Source organism: Pongo pygmaeus, chromosome 8 (genome assembly GCF_028885625.2).
Source record: "Pongo pygmaeus isolate AG05252 chromosome 8, NHGRI_mPonPyg2-v2.0_pri, whole genome shotgun sequence".
In the NCBI taxonomy this organism is placed as follows: domain Eukaryota; kingdom Metazoa; phylum Chordata; class Mammalia; order Primates; family Hominidae; genus Pongo; species Pongo pygmaeus.
The window spans coordinates 55,530,191-55,545,308 of NC_072381.2; the positions used below are offsets into that span (position 1 = coordinate 55,530,191).

Sequence of the window (15,118 nt, forward strand, 5' to 3'; positions counted from 1 at the left end):
AGAATACAGAGCATCAGCAAAATTACAATAGTTAATCCTTTACAAGAGCCATATTCACATACTTTCCTTATGGGACCATCATTACACGTGGCTTCACAGGATGCTGCGCTGGATTTTGGTTCTTAGGAACATACCTCCTCCCTGCAGTTTCCACTGTGACTCTCACAGCAGCACTGAGGCAAGAGACGAACTGTGGCACTGCTATTTTAACACCTGACTCAAAGTCAGTAATAAATATGACCACTTTTAAACACTACAAGGGCTATCATAATCTTTTGTTAAAATAAAAATAATTTCTGCTGTTGAAATTATTTTAGATATTTAGAAACATTTCAAAACAACATCTATGAAGTATGTTTATGAAAGCTGCCCTGGAATAAATTATTCAATATCAAATTTGATCCTGGGCCAACTCAAAGATGCATGATTCTTTAAAAACTGTAGTGCATTTTTGTTTTAAACAGAACAAAGCATCTGAAGAAAAGTACTGATTGTTAGAGTAAATCAAAATTTGGCACATTCTAGGAAAACATAATTTTAAAAAACTATAGGTCACTTTCTAAGTTTAGAAACACTTCTGGACACTGGAAAGGCAATGTAAAATACTGATTAAAATAACTTTTGTGAAAATATTTCCAAAGAAATCGGATGCAAGTTTTATACATCAGAAACTTGTTCAGTAAGAAAGCACAGTAAAAGCTTAGAATAAACAAACTGAAAGAAACCCTAATGTGCCTTTAATCCTAGAGCTATTTGCCAGCATAAAGAGAATTCACAAGGAGAACTCTCTTTGAGGGTTAACTTTTCCTGTTTATAGTCAGGTAGTTTAGGTTGTTTGCTTTTATATTTTAATTATTTAAAGAGCTATCTGAATGAAGCTACACACTTCAAAAACACTAAATTGCAAGTGGGACCAAATAATGGCTTCCAAGGTTTTACGAATTTACTAACTATGGTACTACATAATACTTCTTCTTGCTGGCCTATCATATTCTTTAAATATTTCACTTACTCGATGAGCTTCAGATTTAAGAATAAGAGTGGAAAGGAGAGACAAAAACTAAGTTTAATGCAACATTTTTGTTTTTTGTTATTTATTTGTTTGTTTGTTTATTTAAGATGGAGTTTCGCTCTTTTGCCCAGGCTGGAGTGCAGTGGCACGATCTCGGCTCACTGCGACCTCCACCTTCTGGTTTCAAGCAATTCTCCTGCTTCAGCCTCCCGAGTAGCTGGGATTACAGGCACCCGCCACCACGCCTGGCTGAGTTTTTTATTTTTAGTAGAGATGGGGTTTCACCATATTGGCCAGGCTGTTCTTGAACTCCTGACCTTGTGATCCACCCGCCTCAGCTTCCCAAAGTGTTGGGATTACAGGCGTGAGCCACCGCGCCTGGCCACATTTTTAGATTAAGATTCCAAAGACGGCAGAATTTGCTTTTTAAAGAACATGTTATACTAGAAAATGTTTTTACTGAGCAAGTTTCTAAGATTAACTCTTGATACCACTTTTACTAGACCAAGTTAATTTTTAAAAACCATAATATTGGTCTCATATACTAGCTGTAATTTTTTGCTTCCACATACCATTTGAACATTTCCAATAAACTTTGCCTGTCTTTATATTTTTATTACGATGACAAATGATTTTAAAGATTATGGTATCAAGTCAAAAGTAAACCAAGATTTAAGTAAATTGGGTGTTCTAAGTGCAATCATATCATACGGCAACTCAGATTAAAATATTTGTATTTCTCAGTATACATATGGGGAAAAATTCTGAAAAAGCAAGTTATTGGGTATTATCCATATGCAAATTTACTTATCTTGATGAACACTTCAGACTTTAATTATGGTAGATGAAACTTATTAATCAAAATCGTTAAGGCAAGTTTCAAATTTGTGAAATTTGATGTGCAGACAAATTTGTAAGTTTTAACCTTAAATGATAGTCAAATTTTGGTAATGGGTGGACATATATGGTGATTTCCTCCCGTTTGATTTAAACCTTTTTGATGATGTTGTGATATAATCACATTTATTTTATGTTATAATCAAATAAAACTATCTCACTTGATGTACTCATGAGTTGTTTGCTCAGAATAGATTAATATTTAAAAGGCATTAAAGAAATATAAGTTTATGTAAATCAGATTTCTTGAGATAACAAGGCATCTATAAAATATGAACCATTTTATTGAAGAACAGTTATACAGTGTAGCTACAGATACTGACTAGATACTAAATATTTCTGCCTGATTTTTCATTATCTTCACAAGTTAGGGAACAGAAATCAAAAAACCAAAAATCTCAAATGATTTAGATGTCCAAAACATATTTAACAGTTGATAAATTTATAACAGCTCTGACATATAAATTTCTAGAGAATCCTTTCATTTGAAAAAATTGAGATGATATTACCCTAATGAAGTTTTTGCCTGAAGTTAACAAAGTCCTGGATTTGATATATTACTTTGAATGCATTAATTCTGAAAATTCATATTTAGTTCTACTTTATAACATTTCTTCCCTTAAGGACGGGATGTGAGGTACACATGAGCTGGTTTCTACAGTATGAATGTATGTACATATATAAAGTATGGTTGTAAAGGAGTGGGTGATTTGCAAATAAAGCACATTATACACAAAATATAAATAACTTCCCTTTTAAAAGTTACTAAGAATAAAGAATACAGAACACGGTTATAGGCACTTACATTGCTATCAAATGCAGGAATTCACTTCAATAAGAAGTGCTTTCTTTGTAAGCATGGTTCATGGCATTAGAAGCTCCAACTTTGGAGAGGATGCTTTCCATGACAAAAATAATAACCACAAAGAAAAATGGTGGTTGAAGGAAAACAGTCAAAATTTACAGATGCTTTAAACTTCTTTTGGCCTTGGCATCAGCTTTCATGTTAAAAAATAAAGCTGGTGGGGAAGCTATCTCACTTGCAAGGTAAATGGCTTGTATGAGATTGGCGAATCTTGGTCAGATATTGCATTTTTAAAGCACAAAACCACCGGCCACCAAACTTCCTGTGCATGCATATAAATTATTTTCTTCTAATTCAAATGGCAGCAGAGGAATCCTGGTGTGCATGTGCATGGAGACACACACACATCACTAAGGAGGCAGGACAAACTATCATAAACTAAGCAGTATCCCAAACACATCATCATCTATAGGCTGTTTTACAAAGGTAGAATACAAACGAACTGACTGTCTCAGGTAAAAGGCAAAGTCTATTTCTCCATCTCTGCTGCACTCATTTATCTGCTTAAGGCTTTCACAGAAAGCACCGTTTTATGAACAGGCAATTCAGTACCCAGAGCTTGACTGAAGACACTAATCAGGATTGAAGTCTTGAATGCAGTTCATAAAAACCCATTTAAAAAAAGGCATCAAAAACCACATTTAAAATAAAGCTGTCCATATATAAAGAATGAAGTGTTTAGAAGTTCCCAGCTTGTATCCTAATAAGAGTACTGAAAGGTTTAATATTAGCAGCCTGTGAACACGTAATGAAGAAAGAGTCTGAGAACCAAGTTAACATCCTTATTCCACTCTAATTCCACCCATGCCATGGGTAAAAACAGTTCTTGCCATCTAGAGTTTCTCCTCCAATGGTTTAACCATCAGATTTTTACATCTTGGGATTCAACCATCTTGGCAAGCGTCTTCTTAATTCTCAACGCTGTGAGTCTCGAGGCTGGATTGTGGGCCCAGCATTCTGACATTAGCTTCAAAACCGCTCGTAGACACTGAAAAGTAAAGAGATGTTTAGTGAGCAGAGAATATCTTTGGTGGCATTTACCAATCACTTCTTCAGGGGACTGAGTTCCACTCACTTCATCACTGTTCCACCGATTAGACACAATTGGCCGCAAACGTTTGACACACACAACCTCACGCATATCTTCGTATGACGGATCACTCGGTACCATGTTGTAATATGGCAATTGGTACTCTTCCACAATCCCTATAAGGGAGTGAGAAAACATGGGCACAAAAATGGTTGCTGGACAAAATGTACCAATCTAGTAAGCATCTTTTGCTAAACTATGGAACTAAAACGGATTCTTACACAAGAAAAAATATAGACACGATGATTCACTCTTAATAGTAGATGTATGTTTTTCTCTTATTTATGTCCAACTATTTCCTCTACCTCCACCAGGGATGTCATCACAACTGTGATAGAGTCCATCAACAAAGGGCATATCAATCTTCCTTAAAAAAAATAAGCAAGGCAAAATCAGCCATTTACCCTAAAGTATAATTATTTACTTATATGGTTGTTCCTACTAATGAATAGTTTTTATTATTTTGTTTCATTTTGCTCTGCAGTAGAAAGACTTATGAGGTGCAGATAAGGGTTCACACAGCAGGCCTGAGACCTTCCCTTAGGAAAGGCGGCTTGCAAGGTTTGGCCTTGGCCAGTGCCTGGGTACACAAATGGTAAACAGTTCCCTACATGGATATAAAACTTCCCGGAAACGGTGAGGGTGACTCACCACTCCTGGGCTGCTTGTGCAAACAGTGTGGTGTGTACTGCACGTCTGCTTTCCTGCTGGAATTCTGGTACATGCCAGGCAGAGGATGCCTATGTGACCAGCCTCCAGTAAAATCTCTGGGTGCCAAGTCTCTAAGGAGCTTTCCCGAATGAGAACACTTTGTATGTGTTGTCACAGCTAGTAGGAGGAATGAAGCACACCCTGACTCCACTGGGACAGGACTCTGGGAAGCCTCGCCTGGTTTTCTAAACTTGGCTGATTTTGATTTGTATCCTTTCACTGGGATAAATGTTAGCCATTGGGACAACCACATGCCGAGTCCTGTGGTCCTTCAAGTGAAATCGCACAACCTGGGGGCGGTCTTGGGGACTCTGACGTATGTGACATCTAAATTACGTAACTGCCAGCAATTGCACTCCTAGGTGTATATCCAAAAGAAAGGAAATCAGCTAACCGAAGAGATACCTGCACCCTCACGTTTGCTGCAGCACCATTCACGATAGCCAAGATGTGGAAGTAACCTAAGTGACCATCAACAGATGAACAGATCAAGAAAATGTGGTACACAATGGAGTATTATTCAGCCAGAAAAGAGTGAGATTCTGTCTTCTGAAATAACATGGAGGAACTGGATGTCATAACGTTAAGTAAAATAAGCCAGGCACAGAAAGACAAACTTCACATGTTCTCACTTACTTGTGAGATCTAAAAATCAAAACAACTGAACTCATAGAGATAGAGAACAGAAGGATAGTTACCAGAGGTTGGGAAGGGTAGCAGCGGATCACGCGGGATGTTTAATGAGTAGAGACAAAATAGAAGAATGAATAAGTATTTGGTATTTGATAGCACAACGGGGGGGACTACAGTTAGTAATAATTTAATTGTACACTTAAAAATAACTCAAGGAGTATAACTGGTTGGTGAAACAAAGGATAAATGTCTGAAGGGACAGATATCCAATTCTCCAAGATGTGATTATTACACATGGCATGCCTGTATCAAAATAGCTCCTTATCCAATAATATATACACTTACTATGTACCCACAAAAATTAAAAAAAAAAAAGTTATATAACTGGAGCTGTTATTTTTTAAATGATGGGTAAATAAACATAATCAGAAACTACTCAAACTCCTACCTCCTGTGATACAACGACGAGCCATCTCCCAAATGATCAGGCCGAAGCTGTAGATGTCAGCCATGATGTAGGGCTGGAAGTGGTTTTTGTTCAGGCTTTCGTCCAGCACTTCTGGAGCCATGTAGCGTTTGGTGCCCACCCTGGTATTCAAAGGCACATCAACTTCATTTGTGTCACTGAAACAAAAGAAAGCCAAGGCCCAAGTTGAGGGCCAAGAATAAAATAGTTTATCTTGTATTTTTGTCCTATTTTATAAAAGCTTCTTTTTCTCCTTGAGGCCAGATGTATTGTGGAATTTAGCATTTTTCAGATTTTTCTTTAAATACATGCTACATACTACATGACATCCTTGGCAGGGCTGGGGCAGCACTCTTAATCCAACTCAGTACTCAGTACTGTGTCTACAGCAAAACACTAAGTCCAATAGTCCTCCTCAACTGGATAAGGGCAATACACACCTCACATCCGTTCACGTCAGGTTTTGTCACTAAATAAGTTGGGTGTCTAAGAAAGAGGACAACACTGAATATAAGATAAAGTAAAGCCAGGCACAGTTGCTCATGCCTGTAATCTCAGCACTTTGGGAGGCCAAGATGGGCGGATCACCTGAGGTCAGGTGTTCAAGATCAGCCTGGCCAACATGGTAAAACACTGTCTCTACTAAAAATACAAAAGTTAACCAGGGGTGGTGGCACATGACTATAATTCCAGCTACTTGGGAGGCTGAAGCACGAAAATTACTTGAACCTGGGAGGCGGAGACTGCAGTGAGCCGAGACCATGCCACTGCACTCCAGCCTGGGCAACAGAGTGAGAATCTGTCCCCCCCCCCAAAAAAAAAAAAAGAAAAGAAAAGAAAAAAAAAGATAAAGTAGTAGATAATTATGTCTGAGAAGTGGTGAATATGAAAATACAAGAGGAATCGTTTGCTTTTACCACTCTCATATGATACACTAAGCCTTTGTGACATAGGATTACATTTTCTTCTTTATGGGTCCCATCAACATAGTTCTGTTGTTAGCAATGTTTACATGATCATACTGACAACTAGTAATAATTACTCTAAAGCAATGATCAATATAACGCGTTGTATTTTCTTACAGCATCTGATAAATATCTGAGCCAACAAATACTACACTGACTCAGAACACTGTAACAGATTTAAATGTCTCTTACAGTTGTTTTAAAGACTTGTACTTTTATATTACAGCCTAAAATGAATTCTGAAATGTAAAGTAGCCACTCCATTCTAGAATTACAAGATTAAAGTGGTTTCAAAGGTTTCCTAAAAATTTGTAATTTCTAACACTTGCATTTGTTTTAAAATACTGACACTATCAAGTGGTGACAGAAAAATGACATCCTTATCTCCACTGCTTACAGGTGTGTAAACTGAGGCACACTCCTGAAAGAAATAATATGCAACATACCATAGTTTAATATGTATAAACTCACTGCCTCAGCAGGCCCTTCTCTAGGAATCCATCATGAAGAAATGCTTGTACAAGTGCACAAGGATCAAATATATAATATATGGTTAAAATACAACAATGTTCATTAAAAAACTTTTTCATAATCAACTGAAGACACCTTTAATGTTCATCAGTTGGGTCTTAAGAATAAACTACAGTACCTCCACATATGGAAAACTCTGCATCTGTTAAAAAGAATGAAGTAGATTTACATCAGCTGAAATGGAAGGATGGCTAAGACTATATGGCTCACACCTGTAATCCCAGCACTTTGGGAGGATCAGCTGAGCCTAGCAGTTTGAGACCAGCCTAGGCAACACAGTGAGACCCCATCTTCAAAAAAAATAAAAACATTAGCTAGGTGTGGCAGTGCATGCCTGTAGTCCCAGCTACTCAGGAGGCTGAGGTGGAAGGATTGCTTGAGCCCATGAGGTCGAGGTTGCAGTGAGCTAAGATCACACTACTATATTCCAGCCCGGGCAACTGAGTGAGACACTGTCTTTAAAAAAAAAAAAAAAAAACACCAAAAAAAAAATGTATATATCAAGAATTATGTATAGGAGGAGTAGGACACAATTTCTGTAAAAAGAACAAAATCCCCCCAACTATATATTTATGTAACTAAAAACGAGCATATGCACATTTTTAGAATTCCATTATCTTGAATACAAATAGGGAAATATCTTTTGGGGATTAAAATAATTTCACAACAGTGGGGCAAAGAACTACTCACCTGTTGAATTTAACAGCAAGGCCCAGGTCAGCAATGCAGCAACTCCCATTTTTCTTGATGAGGATGTTTTTGCTCTTTAGGTCTCGATGAGCAATTGCGGGCTTTCCTTGGGTGCCATAAATTTCTGTGTGCAGGTGGCACAGACCACAGGCAGCTGAATAAGCCAATTTAAGCAGGGCTCTGGTGTCCAGTGTAGCACATTTCAGGAAGTCATAGAGAGATCCATTTTCATGGTAATCAGTAATCAAATAGAGCTGAGTCCAGGAACCTGTACCTTTAATGTCTGCCGCTATGAAACCTGTCCAGTTAATGAGTTTAAAAGGTTAGTTATCATCAGAGATAGGCTAGGGAGAAGTAATGCTCATTCTGGATACCGAGAAAAACTTAGGTATCATGTGCAGATAGTGAAACTTTAATTCGCCTGACACCAAGTCGTGAATGTGTTACTAAAAATTTTATTTCTACATTTACACATATAACTGTACTTCTACAATAAATTTATAATAATCTTAATAATCATGAAAGTGATAATATGATTAAGAAAAAGATTATATATGCTGGGTATGGTGGCTCACACCTGTAGCACTTTGGGAGGCCAAGGCAGGAGGATCACTTGAGGTCAGGAGCTTGAGACCAGCCTGGCCAACATGGCAAAACCCTGTCTCTACTAAAAATAAAAAAATTAGTTGGGCGTGGCAGCACGTGCCTGTAGTCCTGGCTACTCTGGAGGCTGAGGCAATAGAATCACTTGAACCTGGCGGTGGAGGTTGCAGTGAGCCAAGATGGTGCCACTGTACTCCAGCCTGAGCAACAGAATGAGACTCCGTCTCAAAAAAAAGAAAAGAAAAGAAAAAGTCACATATTATACAAATAACCTGGAGAATATTATCAACCTACATGATTCTCTAGTGGAAAAGGCTCTCAATTTCAAAGCAAAAAGTGGACACTTTAATAAAATTAAAAATGTTCAACTAAGAGTTAGCTCCTAATTGAGCCAACTCCCATTTGCCCATCAGTGACTCATCACAGCTGCCTTTTCAGTCTGGCTCATTGACTGCCAGGTCCACAGTCCTGCTCTTTTCCTTTCTCTCCTACCCTCTTCCCTCCAGAAAAAGGTCAGTGAGTGATATGTACTGAGCTGAACAGTGCTCCCCGACAAAATTCATGTCTAAACTCCATGTCATCTATAAACGTGACCTTATTTGGAAAGAGGGTCTTTGCAGATGTAATCAAGTTAAGATGACTCATACAGGATTAGGGTGGGCCCGAATTCAATGGCTGGTGATGTTATAAGGTGGAAATGTGGACCCAGGCACCCAGGGAGAAGGCCACCTGACGACAGAAACGGAGACTAGAGTGTTGTCTATACTAAGCCAAGGAACACCAAAAATTCCTGGCAACCACCAGTAGCCAGAGGAGGCAAGGAAGGCTCCTCCCCTAGAATATTCAGAGACACAACAGCTCTGCCAACACCTTGGTTTTAAACTTCTAGCCTCGAAAACTGTGAGTGAATACGTTTTGGAGGTTGAAGCCACCCAGTTTGTGGTAATTGATACAGCAGCCCTAGGAAACTAATACAGTTGTCTGCTTGGCAACATGCTACGCACTCTCCAAATTAAAGGGAGGAAAACAGGAGGTGAAGGGAAAAGAAAACTCAGGATAGCCAGATCGGCTTATGTACCTGACTGACCGGCTCATACCTAAATTACTTTGCTATTGTGTAAATGTGGAGATGGGGGGAAACACACATTAAACACAGAACATACAATGAAACTGCATGTTGGGCTGTTGAGCTTATGAAAGGGAAAAGGCATATATATTAATGTTACCCTAAATCACTGCTTAAGTTATCTATAAAAGACTGGGTTTTCATTACTATGGGAGTAAGTCCAATAAACTAGTATTATTTTACATTTGAAACTCACTGCTGTTTCTTCAGCTGGTTAGTAAAGAAAGATCTTGGTTGGCATTCCGGACTATGTTTTATTTAAACCGTGTATTCTACTAGGTTTCCTTTAGCCAAATGTATATAGTTGAACTCACACGTTTTCAAAGCACATATGGAGGCTTCCACCTGTACCCCACTAGCCTTGTCAAACATGAAATTGACTGAATCAGTGTGTACCCACCAAGTATGTTTTCATGGCGCATTAGCACAGTTTGGTAGATTTCTGTTTCTCGAAACCAGCTGGCTTCTTCAGTGGTAAAGAATACTTTCACCGCCACTTTTTCGCCACGCCATTTACCCATCCATACTTCTCCATATCGGCCTTTACCAACTTGCCGGACCATCTGAATCTGTTTGGCAATAGTTCGCTGAACCTTTATAGAAAAAAGTAAAAGGTCTGAGCTCTTGATGAAAGAAACCCATTAAGACTGGCAAAGGGGTAGTCCATCTCATCAAAAAGCATGGTATACCCAACCAACTCCAGTTAAAAACTTATAATGTACTTTGTTTTTTTTGAGACGGAGTCTCACCCTGTCACCCAGGATGGAGTGCAGTGGTGCAATCTCGGCTCACTGCAACCTTCACCTTCTAGATTCAAGTGATTCTCCTGCCTCAGCCTCCCAAGTAGCTGGGATTACAGGCACCCGCCACCATGCCCAGCTAATTTTTTTGTATTTTTAGTAGAGATGGGGTTTAGCCATGTTGACCAGTCTGGTCTTGAACTCCTGACCTCAGGTGATCTGCCCCCTGCCCCCTCTCGGCCTCCCAAAATGCTGGGATTACAGGCATGAGCCACCGTGCCCAGCCATAATGTACTTTAAAGTATGAAACAATGTACAATGTATTCTGAAATCATGAACATTTTATTCAAGTGGCTGTCTGCAAAAATGGTCATAATAATTACCCTCCCAGTGCACACAGTCATGGGTAGTCTTGGTCCACAGACTCAGGGCTTAGGCCACATGACTTGCTTTGGATAAAAGAACAGCAGCAAACGTGATGCAAGCAAAGACCTGACAAATGTTTGTGGACTGGGGCTTGCCCCTTCCTGCTGCTTTAGGAACTCTGTGACCAAAAAATAATGGCAGCATGAACTGTCGGCCACCGGTGTGAACTACACCACCTAGCTCTAACTGAGCAAGTCCAACAAATGAACTGCCCCACCGACTCACAGAATGAGAAATAATGTTTGTTGCTTCACGGCACTAAGTTTTGGGGTGGTTTATTATGCAGCAAAGTCCAAATGACAGTTAAAGATCTTAAAAATCCCATCTATAAGACCCTGCCTGATCTGGCCTGGCCCCATTATTCGCTTTGACCACCCACCCACAAACCTCTTGTTTGACTTATTTCAACTTTTAGAATTCACTCAAGCTTATTCCTGTCTCTGGGTTTTTTTGAATGTCTAGTTCCCTTTACTTAGAGTGCTATTTTCTCACTTAAACACCTTCATAGCACACAAAACCTCTCAGTTGCTGCACTTAACACAATCATAAATTTATTCTTATTTACACATATATTTGCTTGAATTCCATCCCCTGCTCACAGAATATAGGTATTTATTTGAGACAATATCAGAAGTACTGTAATATTTGTTAAATAAAAGATGTACATGGATTGTTATCTTTCATTTTCAGAAGCATTAATGATCATTCTAAATTAAAAAGAACATTATGTTCCAAGTTGGAAATGCTTCTAAAATGGACTAGACTTAGTGCAAAGCTAAAGTGACTTTATGTATCATTTATTATAGAATCCTTTTGTAAATTTTGTTCTGTTTTTTTGAGACAGAGTCTCGCCCTGTTGCCCAGGCTGGAGTGCGGTGGCCAATCTCAGCTCACTGCAACTTCTGCCTCCCCAGTTCAAACGATTTCCTGCCTCAGCCTCCCGAGTAGCTGGGATTACAGGCATCTGCCACCACGTCCAGCTAATTTTTGTATTTTTAGTAGAGACAGGGTTTCACCATGTTGGCCAGACTGGTCTCGAACTCCTGACCCAAGTGATCTGCCTGCCTCAGCCTGTAAGTTTTCAAGTCAAGATTATTGAGGTATAATTTATATAAAATGTACCCTTTTTGAGAAAAGTGCAACAAGCCTTCGACAAATCTGTATCATGTAATCACCAATACCACCATTAAGACACAGAATATTTCAATCACGTAAAAAAATTCTCACTTTTGGCCGGGCGTGGTGGCTTACGCCTGTAATCCCAGCACTTTGGGAGGCCGAGGCGGGTGGATCACCTGAGATCAGGAGTTCAAGACCAGCCTGGCTAACATGGTGAAACCCTGTCTCTACTAAAAAAAAATACAAAAATTAGCTGGGCGTGGTGGTGCATGCCTTAATCCCAGCTACTTGGGAGGCTGAGGCAGGAGAATCACTTTTGTGTAGCCTTTTGTGTCTGGCTTCTTTCATGTAGCATAAAATACTTTTGAAATTCACCCACTGTTGCTGCTACATGTGTTAGAAGTTGTTCCTTTTTACTGATGAGTAGTATTCCACCGTATGAATGTACCAGCATTTGTTTATTCACTTAGCAATTCATGAGCTTTGGGGTTGTTTCCAGTTTATGTCTATTATAAATAAAACTGTTATAAACATTCACATTCAGGCCTCTGGTGTGGACAAGTTTTCATATCTCTTGGGTAAATAATTAGCAGAAGGATTGCTTCATTGTACGGAAAGTATGCCCTTAACTTTCCAGACAATTGTCAAACTGTTTTTCAAAGTAGCCATACCATTTTGCATTCCAACCAGCAATGTATGAGATTTCTAGTTGATCTACATCTTTGGCACCATTTAATATTGTCAGTCTTAGCTATACTAGTGGATGTGCAGTAGTATCTTACTGTGTTTAATTTGTATATCCCTGTTGATGCTCAGCATCTTTTCATGTGCTTGTTTCCCATTCTTATATCTTCTTTGGGGAAGTGTCTGCTCAAATCTTTTGTCCATTTTTTAAAAAAATTGGGTTGTCTTATTATTGAGTTGCAAAAGGTCTTTATATATTTTGCACAAAAACCCTGTATCAGATCTGTTTTGCCATTCTGTGACTTGTCTTCTCATTTTCTTAACAGTGTCTTCTAAATAGCAGAAGTTTTAAATTTTGATAAAGCCTGATTTATCATTAAAAAAATGATTTGTGTTTTTTATGTACTGAAGAAGTCTGCCCAAGGTCACAATAATTTTTTCGGACAGTTTCTTTTGGAGGTTTTATACTTCAACTTTTACATTTAGGTCTATGCTACATTTCAAGTTAATTTTGTATACAGAGTGAGGAGGTAAGGGCTGAGATTAACTTTTTGGTAAATGGATTCCTGATTTTTCCTGCACCATCTGTTAAATGGACTGCCTTTTTCCAATTGAATTACTTGGGCATCTTTTTGTTTGTTTTTTTAAATCAATTAACCATATTAAGTGTATGTTCCTTTCTAAGCTCCATAATCTGTTCCATTCATCAATAACATCTATCTTTATGCCAGTACCAAATTGCGATCATTATTGACTTTTACAATAAGTCCAGAAATCAGGTAGTGATTCCTCTTTGTTCTTCTACTTCAAAATTGTTTTGGCTCTTCTAGTCCTTTGCATTTCCATATAAATGTTAGAATATACATCAATTTCTATAAAAGTTTGCTCTGATTTTCATTTGGATTCGAATGAAATTACACACCAATTTGAGGAAAACTGAAATCTTAATACTGAGTCCTCAGATTTATAAACATCTCCACTTATTTAGGGCTTTATTAATTTCTTTCAGCAATGTTTTATAATTTTCAGTGTGCAGGTCTTGCATAAATTGTTAGGCTTATTCGAAATATTTCACGGTTTTTGATGCTATTTTAAATACTGTTTTTATAATTACCTAATTGTTTGTTGCTAGTGCATATAAATTCAATGATATTTGTACAATGACTCTGTATTCGGCAACCTGATAAAGTCATTTACTGGCTGCAGCAGTTTTATTGTACCATTCTTGGGATTTTCTATGTAAACAATCATGTTGTCTGCCTATGAAGGCAGTTTTACTTTTACCTTTCCAATTCAATTAGAGTTATTTAATAAGATGAATTTTAAAATTAGAGATCAGGGTGGGTGCGGTGGTTCACGCCTGTAATCCCAGCACTTTAGGAGCCAAGGTGGGAGGATCACTTGAGGCCAGGAGTTCGAGACCAGCCTGGCCAACACGGAGAAACCCCATCCCTCCAACAACAACAACAACAAAAATTAGCCAGGCGTGGTGGTGCATCTGGTAATTCCAGCTACTTCGGAGGCTGAGACGGGAATTGCTTGAACTTGGGAAGCAGGGGTTGCAGAGAGCTGAGACTGGGCCACTGCACTCCAGCCTGTGTGACAGAGCAAGACTGTCTCAATACAATTAAAATAAAATAAAGTAAAATAAAATAAATAAAATAAAATAAGAAGAGATCAGTTTCTTTCAACTAATACAATTAAAAACTAAAACCTATCTGGATATCTAGTGTTCATAATACAGGTCCTCTTAAATAAGAGTTCCTTCGACCCAAAAATCTGAGTATTTCCATATATAAATGAACCTGCTGGGATTATTTTTTTTTCCCTGATACCAAGAATCAGTCCAAATTTGTTGGAATTTATTTGTAATTCCCTTTAAAATTATTTTTTATTGAACTATGTGTTTTGGTAGTAGTATATTGAGAGAAGCATCCTCTCTAAGAATATCTGTTGAAACTTCTTTTTTATTTCAGAATCTGAAATAGTTACAGTTCCCTCAATCAATCAGTTTAAACTTATAGATGCAAGGAATCTTATACCTGATTCCTCTTTAAGTTGGCTGGTAAAATGCTTAGAGCAAAACTTGTGAGCTAACTCTTGCCTTTCATATAGGACTTCGTGATCTAACTTCCCCCGCCTTTCTCTGTAGGACTTGGTTCCTAACCTTGTTTATAGCTCTATCTTACTTGCCTATTCTATTTTTCTTGGCTCATATTTCTTATTTTTAACTAATTTCACCCTGCAATACTGCATACCTCTTTCTAAATAAGGAGAAAAAAATGTGTCCATTATTGTTCCCTGATCTGCAATAATTACACTGTCCACCATCACGAGGACACATTCTAAATCAACACACCATTCATGTCTATAGGAACGTTTAACTTACCAATAAAGGTAGTCCAGACCCACTACCAGAACTTTGTGACTGGTCAATAAGGTCTTTTAGTGATTCTCCAACTGGAATAAATGCTTCATCCTGTTCCAAATCACGATTGTAACGACGTCTGCTTGAGATGCTCTTGCAATAATGTCTTTTAAAAAAGCAGAAAACAATCTA

General features: G+C 38.2%; 1 protein-coding gene across 8 annotated transcripts in view; it reads right to left on the reverse strand.

Moving 5' to 3' along the window:
- Window positions 1-2,173: 2,173 nt before the first annotated feature.
- Window positions 2,174-15,118, reverse strand: part of BMPR1A (bone morphogenetic protein receptor type 1A) — a 168,641-nt gene continuing 155,696 nt past the window's right edge. For all 8 annotated transcript variants that reach the window (XM_054503873.2, XM_063669878.1, XM_063669879.1 and 5 more), the window contains 6 exons: window positions 14,948-15,092; window positions 9,990-10,182; window positions 7,861-8,158; window positions 5,657-5,832; window positions 3,850-3,980; window positions 2,174-3,762 (listed from right to left, as the gene is read on the reverse strand). In XM_054503873.2, the coding sequence (XP_054359848.1) occupies window positions 3,637-3,762; window positions 3,850-3,980; window positions 5,657-5,832; window positions 7,861-8,158; window positions 9,990-10,182; window positions 14,948-15,092 (1,069 nt within the window). In that variant the 3' untranslated portion in view covers window positions 2,174-3,636. The remainder of the gene's footprint in view (window positions 3,763-3,849; window positions 3,981-5,656; window positions 5,833-7,860; window positions 8,159-9,989; window positions 10,183-14,947; window positions 15,093-15,118) is intronic.